The sequence below is a fragment of the Schistocerca serialis genome, chromosome 10 (assembly GCF_023864345.2).
Source record: "Schistocerca serialis cubense isolate TAMUIC-IGC-003099 chromosome 10, iqSchSeri2.2, whole genome shotgun sequence".
Taxonomy (NCBI): Eukaryota; Metazoa; Arthropoda; class Insecta; order Orthoptera; family Acrididae; genus Schistocerca; species Schistocerca serialis.
This window is the reverse complement of record NC_064647.1, coordinates 171,778,234-171,796,227: the sequence shown is the minus strand read 5'-3', so window position 1 is coordinate 171,796,227 and position 17,994 is coordinate 171,778,234. Positions and strand designations below refer to the sequence as shown.

The following is a 17,994-nucleotide window of genomic DNA, read 5'->3' as shown; positions in this document are numbered from 1 at the left end:
AGGTTGATCACAGGTTGCTTAAGACCTACCCCAACTGATAAGATCTACTGCCTGGCTGGAATAGCGCCAACATGAATACGCAGAACAGTGGCTGCCAACAAGGAGAGACTGAAAGTGGAACAGGACAGTGCCCATCCACTGCACGGACATAATCCACCACAGCAATGGCTGAGATCACGAAAGAGCTTCCAAAGAACATCTGAGAAGCTCAGCATTTCACCAGAGAAGGCAAGGCTGGAGTTATGGAAGAAGTCGACGCCTCACCTGCAGACGCCAGAAGCTGAAGAACTATCACCTGGACACAACGAGAGCTGGCTGGTGTGGAAATCTTTAAACAGCTTACGATCAGGAGTTGGACGTTCCAGAGACAACCTGTAGAGATGGGGCTTCATAACAGAAGATACGTCCTGTGATTGTGGACAAGAACAAACCACAAGCCACATGCTCCAGTGCCTTTTGTGCCCTACATCCTGCAAGAAATGTGTGTGTGTGTGTGTGTGTGTGTGTGTGTGTGTCTATATATATATATATATATATATATATATATATATATATATATATAAAAACAAAGATGAGGTGCCTTACCGAACGAAAGTGCTGGCAGGTCGATAGACACACAAACAAACACAAACATACACACAAAATTCAAGCTTTCGCAACACACTGTTGCCTCATCAGGAAAGAGGGAAGGAGAGGGGAAGACGAAAGGAAGTGGGTTTTAAGGGAGAGGGTAAGGAGTCATTCCAATCCCAGGAGCGGAAAGACTTACCTTTGGGGGAAAAAAGGACAGGTATACACTCGCACACACGCACATATCCATCCACACATACAGACACAAGCAGACATTTTTCCCACGTGGAATGTTTCCTTCTATTTTATATATATATATATATATATATATATATATATATATATATATATATATATATATATGTGTGTGTGTGTGTGTGTGTGTGTGTGTGTGTGTGTACACATTTAAAAACACAGATGATGTGACTTACTGAACGAAAGTGCTGGCAGGTCGATAGACACACAAACAAACACAAACATACACATGAAATTCAAGCTTTCGCAACAAACTGTTGCCTCATCAGGAAAGAGGGAAGGAGAGGTAAAGACGAAAGGATATGGGTTTTAAGGGAGAGGGTAAGGAGTCATTCCAATCCCGGGAGCGGAAAGACTTACCTTAGGGGGAAAAAAGGGGTATACACTCGCGCGCACACACACACATATCCATCCGCACATACACAGACACAAGCGGACATTTTTCTGCTTGTGTCTGTGTATGTGTGGATGGATATGTGTGTGTGTGCACGAGTGTATACCCCTTTTTTCCCCCTAAGGTAAGTCTTTCCGCTCCCGGGATTGGAATAACTCCTTACCCTCTCCCTTAAAACCCACATCCTTTCGTTTTTCCCCTCCTTCCCTCTTTCCTGGTGAGGCAACAGTTTGTTGCGAAAGCTTGAATTTCATGTGTATTTTTGTGTGTCTATCGACTTGCCAGCACTTTCGTTCGGTAAGTCACATCATCTGTGTTTTTAGATATATTTTTCCCACGTGGAATGTTTCCCTCTATTATATTTATATGTACACATTTATTGATGTGTATGGCTACTGTAAATTTGTATGTTTCTGATTCGAGAATAAAAGGGAAGCACACTACATGATGCTGCATGTTTATTGTTCATTGATTTAATGACTTGCTGCTATGGGCGTGTACACACATACACAGCACTATGGACCTTGGTATGCATCGTGGGCAGCAAACCTCTCACTGCTACGGACAAATTAAGTAAGTGCTTCAGTCAATATAAAAGTTTTGAGTATTTATTACACACATGCCTCACTGTGTGCTGTCATTTGCAAACAAACTTCTTTCTATACTTTAAATTGTTTATGAGATATTGTAACATTACGAGTCAAGACAGATGTAACAGAACTTGAATAGCGTAAAGTTATCGTTAAAAACGCACGCCGCGCGATTTGTTACGATTTGGTCGGTCATAATAGTAGTAACATGCTTTCGAATACAATTAAAATATAACGGCGATACCTGTTTAGCATTATTGGAAATAATATGTAATAAATTAATGAGTAAGGTAGCCGATCCTATAAGAAGAGGTAGAATTGGGCATATTAAGGTGTTTTGCTTTATATCGACTAAGCCGATGATACGGCGTCTTTTTTTTTCCGTTTACTCTTAGAAGAAAAAAAAGAAAACAAGTAACGAAGTGCTAATTGTGCGTTGTGAAAAATATAGGGGCGAATTTTAAATAGCTACAGTGTATAATCAGACTAACAAATGGACATTCAGTTACGCGAAATAGCGGACAGCGAAGTGTGGTCATTAAATTGAGTACACTTACAGGGCGGTCAATTCCGGGATAAGTCTATTCGCATCTCACGAGGGACGCGGTATTGAGACTGGGTTTTTTTTTTTTTTTTTAATATATCACGGAGAGCGGGCTTCAATTTATAAAAAGGAGAAAAGCTGTATCCTTATCATTGACTGTTGGTGTTAAGCAACCAAAACTGTTCATCAAAGGGTTTTGGTGAATGCGAAATGAAACTGTGAACGAAGTTATGTTAAATAAAGCAGAAGAGACAAGACAGTTTGGTCGTATCTGTTATTATTCCATAAACCGTAACATTTATTCTCGTTGTACAAAGCCTTTATAGACGATCGTTATGACAATTTGCTTTGAAGGGATCTCATTACGAATTAAGTTTTGGGGACCTGGTCAACAGGGGATAGTTCGTAGATCTTAACTACTGCAGCTATTCTGGAATCAGGCGCTACCGTGAGCGTTGTGTGTTGTCAATGGCTTAAGGTCATCATATCTCATGCTCTAAGATCGACGTGCCTTTCCTCTTGGTATAACGGTGTCTCACAGTAACCACGACAACGCCGACGGCGAAGGAAGATACGGTAGAAGTGGCGCCACAACGTGCGGCTCAATCGAGGAGGATTGCAGCATCGAGTCGAGTGTCATCCGGATTCACGAACCCTCGAGTTGGAAAATATTGTAGCAGCCAGTGAGCCAGTCCAATGAAAGAGGTACTCTTCAATAATCGCTAAAAGTGAGCGATACTATCAGGTATGATTAAAATAACTGTATAATTATAAAAAAAAGGGAAGTTGAGACTTGTGATTTCAGTAGATAAATATATATAAATACATAGTGAAAATAAGTGTATGTCTTGGTAATGAATAATCATATCAAAACGAACGAAAAGAATACATGATAATGTGCAGTTGAGTAGAGTAATGAGTAGAGAGAGAGAGAGAGAGAGGAAAGTGAAGAGGATAGGGATGATGCATCCCATGAGCTCAATGTGGGACAGGAGACATGTACAGATAATAATACAGTTATTGATTTAGAGCCGTTAGGAGATTCAAATACAATGATAAGTAAGGTAAGCAGCGTGGGAGAACATAAAGATCTTGAGGTTTCGGAAGTAGATCAGCAAGTCGATCCTCAAAATGGAAATATTAATCAAAAAATGTTTGATATGCTGGTATCAATAAATACTCAAATGGGTGTAATGAATGGAAGACTTGGTTCACTAGAAAAAGATAATACGCAATTAAAAGAGAACAATCAAAAGTTAAATGAAAAATTTGAGGCCAAATTTGGTTCATTAGAAGTTAAAATGGATTCTTTGGAAAGCAAACTGAACACCTTTGATTATAAACTCGAAAATACTAAGAAAGAATTAAAGGCAGACTGGGAGACTCAATTAAATGCGAAATTTGGAGAACTAGATGTAGAGTTTTCTAACACCTTAGAAAGGCAATATAATAATTTAATGGGAAAACTTCATGACGTAGAAAAGAAATATGAGGTAGTTTCAAAGAGTTATGATGGCCTGTCCAATAGGATGATTAAGTGTGAAAGCAGCTGTTTCAATGCTAGCGCACAGATAGAAGAGCTTTCGAAACACATAGTCGAGTTTGAGTCTGATGCTCGTAAAGGAATTGACAAGTATTTAGTAGATCAAACTAAAAGACTTGACGAAGATCTAACTGAATGGATAGAAATAAAAGGAAATGAAATTGTAGACAAGGTTAAGACTACTATTGGATCCCAGCCAAATGAAAATATCAATGAGCACCTAAGTAGAAATGATGAATTAATTAAGCTCTTCACTAGCGAAATTCAGAAAATAAAAGAGAAAATAGTTGATGAGTTACCTAAATGGCAAAAGGAAACCAATCATAAATTGGCGGAGTTAGAATGAAAGTCATCGCAAAATTTGTTGACAGAAGACGAACGTTCGGAGAATAGGTCGAAAAACAACCGAACATGTGATAATACGAAGTACAATTGTGGTGAAAATTTGCATTGGGAAGTTGTTGATTCGGTTGGTAAAGATGATGATTCTTTTGGTCAGCGAGGATATTTGTCTTCTTTAAAGGTGGAGAACAGCATTTTTAAAAGTAGACAATTCCCAACATTCTCCACTGAAAAGAACAGCCTGCATCCGAAAATCTTTATCAATAATTTCAAAAGAATATTTCCGCGTAGCTGGTCAGAACACGACCGACTTCAATTTATAGTATCCAAAATTACCAGAGAAGCCGCATTATGGGCCGCCGAAGTAAGTGAAAGTTGCCATACTTGCGCTGAGTTTGAACAACTTTTTTTGGCTAAATACTGGTCGTCGAGTAAGCAAGAGAAATTAAGAAAAGAGGTTTACCAACCTGAGTATTTTAACAGTAAAAGGAGTACTTTAAGGCAATATTTTGAAAAGTACATAAATAAGACACGTTATTGGAGTGAGTATGAGATCGACAGGAAGTGCAAAATGGCTAAGCAGGGATGGCTAGAGGACAAATGTAAGGATGTAGAGGCTTGTCTCACTAGGGGTAGGATAGATACTGCCTACAGGAGAATTAAAGAGACCTTTGGAGATAAGAGAACCACTTGTATGAATATCAAGAGCTCAGATGGCAACCCAGTTCTAAGCAAAGAAGGGAAGGCAGAAAGGTGGAAGGAGTATATAGAGGGTTTATACAAGGGCGATGTACTTGAGGACAATATTATGGAAATGGAAGAGGATGTAGATGAAGATGAAATGGGAGATAAGATACTGCGTGAAGAGTTTGACAGAGCACTGAAAGACCTGAGTCGAAACAAGGCCCCGGGAGTAGACAACATTCCATTAGAACTACTGATGGCCTTGGGAGAGACAGTCATGACAAAACTCTACCATCTGGTGAGCAAGATGTATGAGACAGGCGAAATACCCACAGACTTCAAGAAGAATATAATAATTCCAATCCCAAAGAAAGCAGGTGTTGACAGACGTGAAAATTACCGAACTATCAGTTTAATAAGTCACAGCTGCAAAATACTAACACGAATTCTTTAAAGACGAATGGAAAAACTGGTAGAAGCGGACCTCGGGGAAGATCAGTTTGGATTCCGTAGAAATGTTGGAACACGTGAGGCAATACTAACCTTACGTCTTATCTTAGAAGAAAGATTAAGAAAAGGCAAACCTACGTTTCTAGCATTTGTAGACTTAGAGAAAGCTTTTGACAACGTTAACTGGAATACTCTCTTTCAAATTCTGAAGGTGGCAGGGATAAAATACAGGGAGCGAAAGGCTATTTACAATTTGTACAGAAACCAGATGGCAGTTATAAGAGTCGAGGGGCATGAAAGGGCAGCAGTGGTTGGGAAAGGAGTGAGACAGGGTTGTAGCCTCTCCCCGATGTTATTCAATCTCTATATTGAGCAAGCAGTAAAGGAAACAAAAGAAAAATTCGGAGTAGGTATTAAAATTCATGGAGAAGAAGTCAAAACTTTGAGGTTCGCCGATGACATTGTAATTCTGTCAGAGACAGCAAAGGACTTGGAAGAGCAGTTGAACGGAATGGACAGTGTCTTGAAAGGAGGATATAAGATGAACATCAACAAAAGCAAAACGAGGATAATGGAATGTAGTCAAATTAAATCGGGTGATGCTGAGGGGATTAGATTAGGAAATGAGACACTTAAAGTAGTAAAGGAGTTTTGCTATTTGGGGAGCAAAATAACTGATGATGGTCGAAGTAGAGAGGATATAAAATGTAGACTGGCAGTGGCAAGGAAATCGTTTCTGAAGAAGAGAAATTTGTTAACATCGAGTATAGATTTAAATGTCAGGAAGTCGTTTCTGAAAGTATTTGTATGGAGTGTAGCCATGTATGGAAGTGAAACATGGACGATAACTAGTTTGGACAAGAAGAGAATAGAAGCTTTCGAAATGTGGTGCTACAGAAGAATGCTGAAGATAAGGTGGGTAGATCACGTAACTAATGAGGAGGTATTGAATAGGATTGGGGAGAAGAGAAGTTTGTGGCACAACTTGACTAGAAGAAGAGATCGGTTGGTAGGACATGTTTTGAGGCATCAAGGGATCACAAATTTAGCATTGGAGGGCAGCGTGGAGGGTAAAAATCGTAGAGGGAGACCAAGAGATCAATACACTAAGCAGATTCAGAAGGATGTAGGTTGCAGTAAGTACTGGGAGATGAAGAAGCTTGCACAGGATAGAGTAGCATGGAGAGCTGCATCAAACCAGTCTCAGGACTGAAGACCACAACAACAACAACATTGGAGTGATCCAATTTCTCACAAGGAAGTGATCAGAATTTTGAAGGGGAGGTTGCCCATAAATATACGTGAAAAGTTAATAAATGTTCCTGTCCACGATGTAGATGGACTCTATAGATATGATTATGGAAGACGCAAGACAAATGAGTAGTAATCAAATGTCGACTCACACTCATAGTAATACGAATAATTATAATAATAATTTAATGTATGATAATAATAATACCGAAAACCAGGTCAAACCCGCATCACAGGAGCGTGGACAATTTTCATCCTATGGTTGCAATGAAAACAATGATTATAATAAATATACAAGAGATACTTACTGTGCTAGAGGTAAACCTCAATATGGTGACGCGAATGTGCATAGTAGTGATATTAATAAGAGTAACAGGTACCCAAGTGATGAACCCAATTGCATTTGACCTTGGGAAGATAATTCGAAGCATAATGTTCATCGGCAGTATGGAACATATGCCTCGAGTCCTCATCCAGCACAAGGAGTTATACCAGTGGGCGAAGGAGCCTCCAATGTGCGACGGGGTGAATACCATAACTCGGATCATACTGTACGGATTGTGGAAGTTCATGAACCCCCACCGATGACTCAACGAGATAGATTAAACTAATACCAGTCACCAAATGCCTTCCTAGGATGACTGGAAAGGAGAAGGAAGGCAGGCATCAATTTGAAGTGAGAGTATTAAGGTACAATAATGATCAGGATATAAGGAATGAGTTAATTGAAGAAAAACCTGAAGTTTCTAATAAATGCGGACAAATTTTACAGGCAATAATTCCAACAAGTATAAATAATGTTGATGTTGAAATATTAATTGATACTGGAGCAACTATTAGTGTCATGACGTTTAAAACAGATAAGCCGAGGGGTAAAAATGCCCACTTTTCCTATCACAGGATGTACCGTGTCTGGCGCGTTCAGCGCAAAAATGCAAAAAGTTGTGAAACAGGTACGTGTTGACGTTACAATACAGGGGGCTCAAATAGAAAGTACATTCCTGGTTGTTCCTAAAATGACAGTACCATGTATCTGGGGTTTGAATTTTTTTATGTGAGACCGGTGCAATCATTAATTTAGAGAAAGGTGAATGTATATTTAATTCCAATGGTAATGTTTTGACAACCACCCTGAGAAAGGGCCGAGTAATTCCAAATCAATTGTGTATGAATCTAATGGTAAAATATGTCAGTATTGATGATGAAAATGTGTATGATATATGCCTTATTGAATGTTCTGAAGAAATGATGGATAAAATGTCATTGCAGGAAAAGGTGTTAGAATCAGAATATTTATCTGTTATCCAAAGGGATGAACTGTACTACTTGTTGGAAGCATATCAGTCAATTTTTAGTAAACGTCCGGGTATAATAAAAGACTTTGAATACCATATAAAGACGTATGCACATAAACCCTTTTGTCGTACTTCCTATTCTATCCCATGGACAAAGAAAGAAGTAGTCAGAAAGGAAATCGATAAAATGTTAGAATGGGGCATTATTGAGCCCTCAGATTCTGAATATTGTAACCCTCTTGTGGCGGTAATTAAACCCAATGGTGACATCAGATTGGTGTTGGATGCCAGAGAGATCAATAAGATCATTATACCTGTACAAACGCGACCGGAGGACCTAGAAGAGTTAGTACAAAAGTTTTATGGTGCCCGCTTCTTAACCTCTTTGGATATGCGTAGTTCATATTGGCAAACTAGAATATCGAAAGAATCTAGAAAATATACTGCATTCGTTTTTCTGGGCCGAAGTTACCAGTTTACTGTCATGCCATTTGGGTTGAAAATAAGTGGTGGTGTTTTCATATCGGCATTAGATACCGTACTGGGCAGAGGCCTTTTGAATGAAGTTACTTTATATGTGGATGATTTGCTAATTGCTTCTGAAACTTGGGAGGAACATTTGGACTTATTAAGAAGAGTTTTTGCGAAATTTTTGGAATACGGAGTTACTGTAAATTTGAGAAAATCCAAGTTTGCTCATAACCAATTGAAATTTCTTGGACATATAATCACTCCTGAAGGGATAAAACCAAATCCTAAAAAGATGGATGCGATTAACAGATGTGCTTATCCAAAGAATAGAATGGAATTAAAGTCATTTATCGGCTTAGTTTCATTTTTTCGACGATTTTTACCCAATCAGTTAGGAAGCCAAGACTGTTTGTTACGGCTGTTAAGAAAAAATGTCATGTGGGAGTGGAATTCCGAATGCACGCAAGCTTTTGATAACACCCGCAATGCTTTGACTAATGCTCCACTGTTACATCATCCGAGACTTGATCAAGATTGTTATATTGCTGCGGATGCTTCTGAAACAGGATTGGGTGCCACTCTTTTCCAGATGGCCAATCCAGAAGATATCAGTACCATCAAGATAATTGGGTTTGCCAGCAGAACACTCTCTAGCTGTGAACGTGCGTATTGTACTACTGAATTGGAAGTACTGGCCGTGGTCTGGTCCCTTAGAAAGTTTCGCTATTTTGTATATGGAAAGAAGATCATTGTATTCTGCGACCACAAAGCTTTATCTTTTATTTTAACAGGAAGGATGTTCCATTCACGTTTAACCCGGTGGGCCTTGCTACTGCAAGAATATGATATTACGCTCAAATACATCAGAGGGAAAGACAACATCATAGCCGATGCTCTTTCAAGATTACCGAAAAGAAAGAATGACGACGAGTGTGAAGAACGGACTATTGACTTTAAAGTCATGAATTTATCAAGGCAATATTGTGAGAGGCAGATTTCACAGCTATCTCGAAGTCTTCCACAACTGCAAGAAGATGATAAGTTGTGGAAAGCCATTAGGCATGCTGTTGAAAGCAAAATGCTAAGTCACTCTCAAGAACAGTATCAATTAAAATCCGGAATATTGTATCGGAGGAAGGGTGAAGAAGATGTTTGGAAAGTTTGTGTTCCAAATAAATATTTAGAATCACTAGTATGGTACACTCACTTGAATTGGGGTCATTTTGGTTCCGCTAAATGTACAGCCAAAATAGCACAATACTGCTATCATCCAAATTTGGGACGTATAGCTACAAATATTATTAAGAAGTGCAAAATATGTCAGAAGGCGAAACCCATAAAATATTATCGGAAGATAGAATTACATCCTATCATCCCACAACAACCTTTAATGTTGGTGTCATGTGATGTCTGTGGGCCATGTCCCATGACACGTGGACGGTTCAAAAATGTATTGGCTTTCTATGATCTCTTTTCAAAATATGTGAAATTATATCCTTTGAAAAATCTCCACGTTCGACCCATGTTACGCAAATTTATCAACAACTATATAACTGAGCTTGGCAAACCTATAATGATCTTGACAGACAACGCTGCTTAATATACAAGCGAAGTATGGAGAGACACTATGAAAGAACAAGGAATCCAGCACATTTACATCTCAAGATTTTACCCTTGTGGAAATCCGGTTGAAAGAATCTTCCGAGAGTTGAACCGATTTTTATGGACGTACATACCCAAACAACATTATAAATGGATCAATTGATTTATGAATTTGAGAAAGTGTATAATGACTTACCACACTTATCTACAGGTTATTCACCTAACCAAATAGTATTTGGTGAAAGTATTGTGCCAGAATGGATGAAGAAATTACCTGCGATAGAACAAAAGATTACCAAGAAAGAAGATATGGTGAAGAAGGTCTACGAAAACCTGAAGCCTCAAGCACAATTGAGAAAAACCCGCTTTGATAAAAATGTGAAGAAAGTAGTCACATATGATGTAGGGGAAGAAATTTTATTGAGAAATCACCCAAAAGCATCAACCAGGAAAAGACTGAATAAGAAATGGCAATATTTATATACAGGTCCATATAAAATAATGAAAATACCTCATGAAGGGAGCTACCTCCTGGCAGATTGTGATACTGATGTAATTAAAGGCTTGTTCCCTCACATAGACCTGAAGAAGTATTATCAATAACGAGCAAAATATAGATTCAAGAAACACTGAATGATACCAAGACTACACTCAGTGGACTAAATAAAAGCACCAATGGATAAATACGTACTTAAACTAATTTACAAAGAAAATTAAAGAATGTACCGACGATTTCCATGAGATACCTTTTTGGTATCAGCAACAATGACGACGCTGAAATACGATTTATCCTCTCACCGAACAGCGAGGATGGATGATTTAAAAGTGGAATTAAGAGGAAAAGAAAAGGACCAAATCCTCTCTGGTTAAACAAGTGGCCTGATAAGGGTTTTGGCCTAGGATGCCAATCGTCGAACCCGGCTGTGATCCCTGCCTTGCACAGTCGGTTGAAGAACTGAGAGCTTCATCCAAGAAAAAAAAAAATGTGGTGTGAATATGAAGTGATTAGTGCGAAGTGTTTCTAAGACAGCCTATAAACAAATGTGGAATTTAGTTAAGGGCATTTTGCCTAGGCCCATTAACTTAAATATTGTAGAATGTATGTACTGACTTGTTGAGTGAATCTGAGAGTGAGTGTATTCGCCGAAACAAATACCCTCTCCTGTCACAGTACACACACACAAAAAAAGCCTGTTCTGTTTGGAACCCTCTTCAAGACATCACAGTCTGGGGGGCTGTGTAACATTACGAGTCAAGACAGCTGTAACGGAACTTGAATAGCGTAAAGTTATCGTTAAAAACGCACGCCGCGCGATTTGTTACGATTTGGTCGGTCATAATAGTAGTAACATGCTTTCGAATACAATTAAAATATAACGGCGATACCTGTTTAGCGTTGTTGGAAATAATATGTAATAAATTAATGAGTAAGGTAGCTGATCCTATAAGAAGAGGTAGAATTGGGCATATTGAGGTGTTTTGCTTTATATCGACTAAGCCGATGATACGGCGTCTTTTTTTTTCGTTTACTCTTGGGGCGGGGGGGTGGGGGGGTGGGGGGTGGGGTGGGGGGGACCAACAAGTAACGAAGTGCTAATTGTGCGTTGTGAAAAATATAGGGGCGAATTTTAAATAGCTACAGTGTATAATCAGACTAACAAATGGACATTCAGTTACGCGAAATAGCGGACAGCGAAGTGTGGTCATTAAATTGAGTACACCTACAGGGCAGTCAATTCCGGGATAAGTCTATTCGCATCTCACGAGGGACGCAGTATTGAGACCGGTTTTTTTTTTTTTTAATTATATCACGGAGAGCGGGCTTCAATTTATAAAAAGGAGAAAAGCTGTATCATTATCATTGACTGTTGGTGTTAAGCAACCAAAACTGTTCATCAAAGGGTTTCGGTGAATGAGTGGTGAATGCGAAATGAAATTGTGAACGAAGTTATGTTAAATAAAGCGTTTGGTCGTATCTGTTATTATTCCATAAACCGTAACATTTATTCTCGTTGTATGAAGCCTTTATAGACGATCGTTATGACAATTTGCTTTGAAGGAATCTCGTTACGAGTTAAGTTTTGGGGACCTGGTCAACAGGGGATAGTTCGTAGATCTTAACTACTGCAGCTATTCTGGAATCAGGTGCTACCGTGACCGTTGTGTGTTGTCAATGGCTTAAGGTCATAATATCTCATGCTCTAAGATCGACGCGCCTTTCCTCTTGGTATAACGGTGTCTCACGGTAACCACGACAATGCCAACGGCAAAGGAAGATACGGTAGAATAAAAGGGAAGCACACTACATGATGCTGCATGTTTATTGTTCATTGACTGGACAACTGCCAGCCATCCTCAGGTGAGGATGGCTGGCAGTTGTCGAGTCGAAATATCGTGGATGGAAGCTAACGATGACCGACTGCAAGCTTGAAATCTTTTCAAATATCAGTTCACTGGGAAAATTTTAAATTTCACAAGGTTAACAATGCTCAAGGTTACACAAGCAGTTTCTGAAACAGGGGTGTCCAAACTTTAGCTTAAGTAGGCTGCACATAATGCACTTCACACTAACAATAACAGCTGAGCAAAAAACCACAGGATGGGTCAAGGAGGGAAGAGTATCATGTGGGAGGAGTTTCAAATTTAAAATATTCAGTTTATCATACATTTACACAAATAGAATTTAATACGATTTTTTCTCTAATTGTGTGACAGATACTCATTTCTTGGGTCAGACTGAAAATTGCTTTGGGTCGCACGTGGCCCACAGGCCACGATTTGGACACCCCAGCTGTACATGGTTAGTATAAATATGACAGCCAGAGAGCAGTACCTGAGGGTACGGGGAGAAGTACCAGGGCCGTATCCGGTGCCTCCCCAGCTCGATCATCTCAATGTTCTTCATGCGGGTGACAATGTCGTCATGGTGCGCTACCATGCTGCCGGTACTGCGGGGGCAGGGCGGGGCCTGTGACGGTGCCGCCGCAGCTGCCGTCGTCGTCGGTGGCGGCGCGGGTGCGGGCGCAGGCTGCGTGGACCCATCCTGCGAGTCCTGCGGGCACAGCCAGCAGCTGCTAACGGGCACAGTGTACTTCGCAGTCAGTGCTAGCACAGCGACACACGCTTAATTGAGACCGTAGGACTTGTGTACAAGGAAATGAGGAAAATGGAAACGTGTTCCTGTAAAGGATTAACATCTTATTAACAGGTATGTCATTATGAACTATCCACCAACAGACAGCCACGTCTGCACGATTCCTATGAAATACACACTCAAGTATTTGACATGCGGTTCATACAACAACTTTCAGACTACTACTAAACTGTGTCGCTCTGTAACAGCGTGTGTGAAAAATGAAAACCTAATACATCCTATGCGAGTTCCGATTGTCCTTATATTATTACGAGGGTCATTTCTTCTCATGTAGGTGTGAGGAAATGAAACATTTTGGCATTCGGAGGAGAAAGTTAGTGATTGAATTTTTTGTGAAAATATCTCTCTGCAACTGAAAATATCTAGGTTTCAATGCGTGGCATCTCACCTCGCTTACAGTACCTGCGACAATCTCTCTCCTGTTTTGTGATAATACAAACCAAGCTGCCATTCTCTGAAGTTTTTTCGGTGTCCTCTGTCAGCCCTGTCTGGTAAGTATCCCATACTTTTACAGCAACACTCCAGGAGAGGGCAGACAAGTGTAGTGTAGGCAGTATCTTCAATACATTTGTTGCATCTTTTATGTTCTGCCCAGTGTAATGGATCTGGGAGGTGTTTTTTTTTTTTTTTACCGTAGTTGTCGATACTGAATTGAAAATGTTTTCTTATATTTTTGTCAGAATTTATTATAATTTGTCTTATTATATGTTAATTTACTTCTGTTTTTGAGAGTAAAAGCATATTGATTACTATTAGAAAATGTATCAAAGAATAGCAAAGAAACTGATTGTGTAAAATATCTTTGACGTTGGAGTAGTCTTTGACGTTGGAGTAGTCTTTGACTATAGTCAGTCCGAGTCGGAAGCTAACTCTTGGTGTGTGTTGACGGAAGAACATGGTGAAGGTCGCCGTCATAAATAATTTTGAATTATGTTGCTATTATTTTTGTATTATCTGAAAAGAAGAAACTACGTTTGAAGAAACTGTATTTGAAACACCAAAATGAGAGAAACACGCTGAACCACGTCATTTTCTGCAGCCGACAACGATGCATTGTGGAATCATACTTAGACAACTGAAGCCAAGACTTATATTTGCTTGCAAACGTCTAATGGAAAAGGTACTGTCACGAAATATGGCAAATTTAAGTTTATAAAAAATAGTGACCATATTTTTCAACTTGTGTAATAGCTGGGATGCCATATTTCACCAGCAAAACCCTGTCTTCTGTTCAGCTTCCCTATAATGTTTCCTATGTGATGGTTCCCATTCATGTTGTTTGTAATTGTAATCCCTAGGAATTTGGTCAATCTACAACATTTCAATTTGTGTTATTTGCTGTGTAACGGAAATTTAACACACTTTATTAGCACTCTGTGGAGGACCTCATATTTGCTTTTCAGAGCATTCACACGAGGTTGGCGCAGGTGGCGACACCTACAATGTGCTGACATGAGGAAAGCTTCCAACTGATTTCACATACACAAACAGCAGTTAACCAGCATTGCCTGGTGAAACGTTGTTGTGATGCCTCGTGTAAGGAGGGGAAATGCATACCATCATGTTTCCAACTTTGATAAAGGTTGGATTGTAGCCTATCGCGATTGTCGCAACATTGCTGATCGCGTTGGTCGAGATCCAATGACTGTTAGCAGAATATGGAATCGGTGGGTTCAGGAGGGTAAAACGGAATGCTGTGCTGGATCCCAACGGCCTCGTATCACTAGCAGTCGAGATGACAGGCATCTTATCTGCATGGCTGTAACGGATTGTGCAGCCACGTCTAGATCCCCGAGTCAACAGATGGGGACGTTTGCAAGACAACAACTATCTGCACGAACAGTTCGACGACATCTGTAGCAGCATGGACTATCAGCTCTGAGGCCATGACTGCGGTTACCCTTGACGCTGCATCACAGACAGGATCGCCTGTGATGGTGTACTCAACGACGAACCTGGGTGCACGAATGGCAAAACATCATTTTTTCGGATGAATCCAGGTTCTGGATACAGCATCGTGATGGTCCCATCCGTGTTTGGCAACATCGCGGTGAACGCACATTGGAAGCGTGTATTCGTCATCGCCATACTGGCGTATCACACGGCATGATGGTATGGGGTGCCATTGGTTACACGTCTTGGTCACCTTTTGCTCGCATTGACGGCAATTTGACCAGTGGACGTTACATTTCAGATGTGTTACAACCCGTGGCTCTACCCTTAGGTCGACCCTTGCGAAACCCTACATTTCAGCAGGATAATGCACGGCTGCATGTTGCAGGTCCTGTACGCGCCTTTCTGGATACAGAAAATGTTCGACTGCTGCCCTGGCCAGCACATTCTCCAGATCTCTCACCAATTGAAAACGTCTGGTAATGGTGGCAGAGCAACTGGCTCGTCTCAATACGCCAGTCACTACTCTTGATGAACTGTGGTATCGTGTTGAAGCTGCATGGGCAGCTGTACCTGTACACGCCATCCATGCTCTGTTTTACTCAATCCCCAGGCGTATCAAGGCCGTTATGGCCAGAGGTGGTTGTTCTAGGTACTAATTTCTCAGGATCTGTGCACCCAAACTGCGTGAAAATGTAATCACATGTCAGTTCTAGTATAATATATTTGTCCAGTGAATACCCGTTTATCATCTGCATTTCTTCTTGGTGTAGCAATTTTAATGGCCAGTAGTGTAGTTGCAACAATCACATACACTACTCATGTAAATACTTTGGACCACACATTGTACATTGTAAAGATTGGCAGCAGTGATAGAGGGCACGAAGCGGAGCTGTAGCACCTGAGCTTCTTTTCAAATTTACATTTAACACAGTGTACAGAAATTCACTGAGCTGACTTATAATAAGCTTGTAACGTCAACTGGGGAAGCAAACTCATTTTTTCACATCTCTCCTCTCATCAAGCCTAAAACAACACATTAATGATGGTGAGCATATGAAGTGCAGCTCGTGAGAAAAGCATTAAACCACAGCATTGGTGACAAAGTTTGTCATTAAGCAGATGTCCACATTTATGCTTATGGTTTAACCACATAGTTACTGTGATGTTTTTGGTTTAATTCAACATGTTAATCTTTTTTTTTTTTTCTGGGTCAGCACAGAGGATGATCCATCAAAAACGCTTGTTTTGAATTTATAATTTGTGGTCATAGCATGTCGGAAAACAGCTCAATTACCTTGTCTTGTATGCAGATACCATTTTCAGTTTTTTGATGAGTTTTTCTTGGTCTCGTGCATCTGTGATTCTTTTAAGAACTGATGAAATTCACTACTACAAATTATTGTATAAACCTTGAACTGTACATTTAATTTTCTTCACTAGACAGATTTTATACAAAGTACTGGAGAGGATTGTGATTTTTAATCATATATGCTAATTTCATAGGTTTTTTGTTCATATTTTTTAGGGGAGGGGTTTAACATTTTCCTCTATTTTATGTTTTTTAAGTCTAAACCACATAAAAACATAAAATAGGGGTTCCACTGTATCTTGTCAGTTCTGAAGAAAGAATGATCTGAAATCTTAGCAACATTTTTCATTTTATATATGAGCCTATTAACCATTTAACATCTCAACTCTATGATGACTACATTAACAAAAATAATCAGTGTTAGAAAATACAACATAGGCAAAAAATCTACTCAACAAGTGAGGCAAGAGAAAAGAAGTAGACAAGATACAGAAATTCATGAGCTTCAAGAGCCAGTGGCTCTCTCTGGCAAAAGGGCTGAAGGGAAAGTAAGAGGGATGAAAGAACAGGACTGGCGAGTTTTATGGAGCACTAAGTTACAGAAAAATCACCCAGAAACTTAAGTCTCCTCTGACCTGTATTTCTGGGTGTGCAGATTTTTTATCTATAAGGGATGTTAAAAAAGAAACAAGCCAGAGGCATAATTACAGAAATCAGTACTTGTATGTTAGAAGTACTGACCCTGGCTGTTGAGAAACTTGTCCCACTGTGACACAATGTGGTGAATGGCTGTCTAATAAAATTCCCGAGGCTGGGATGTTAACCAGTTCCACATGTACAGCTGGACGTCGTCGTCCAAGGTGAATCGTTATGCTGACATTCTTCTTTGACCAAGATGGCCCCTTTTGATTCACTTTCTGAAGCACGGGACAACAGCGAATTCCTAGCGTTACTTGCAAACTTTGACCAACCTTTGCCAAGCGTTCAAATCAAAATGAACAGGCAATCTCGCCCTTGGGGTCATTCTGCTCCACAACAATGCAAATCCTTGTGTGGCCAACACAGGTTCGGCACTCCTGCAGAAATTCAAATGGGAGGGTCTTGGCCACCCTGCATGCAGTTCGGACCTCTCCCCCTGTGATTACGCCATTTTTTGTCCCCTTGAAAAGCCTCTGAGGGGCAAACGATTCACCTCAGATGATGTCCCTGTACGTCCAGAACTGGTTAACATTGCAGCCCTGAGAATTTAATGAGATGACCACTCACCGCCTTGCGTCACAGTGGGACAAGTGTTTCAACAGCCAGGGTCAAAACTTCTAACATACAGGTACTGGTTTCTGTAAATATGCCTCAGGCTCATTTATTTTTGAACGCCCTTTATATTCATATTATATTTTCAACCACAGCACTTGATGTATAAAATATTCTCTGACTTCTTGCATCAGTTCTGGGTAAAACCTAGAGCTTTTGACGATTACTGCCACTGCCTTCATCAGGAGCAACTGACTGTCTTGGTTGTTGCTGGACACGTTAAATAGCCTGTGGAGGGCTTCTGACTGAGTTGCAATTACATCACATTGGGATAGTGTCAATGTCAGCATTCGTGGCGCTATCCCCCCTCATAGGAGCATAAATGATGTGGCA

The 17,994-nt window shown here is 40.1% G+C and overlaps 1 protein-coding gene across 1 annotated transcript in view; it reads right to left on the bottom strand.

The window, feature by feature from the left end:
- LOC126425017 (histone acetyltransferase Tip60-like) overlaps positions 1-17,994 on the bottom strand; it is a 138,606-nt gene that overhangs the window by 53,065 nt on the left and 67,547 nt on the right. The window contains exon 5 of the mRNA XM_050087924.1: positions 12,825-13,043. Coding sequence (XP_049943881.1) covers positions 12,825-13,043 — 219 coding nt within the window. The remainder of the gene's footprint in view (positions 1-12,824; positions 13,044-17,994) is intronic.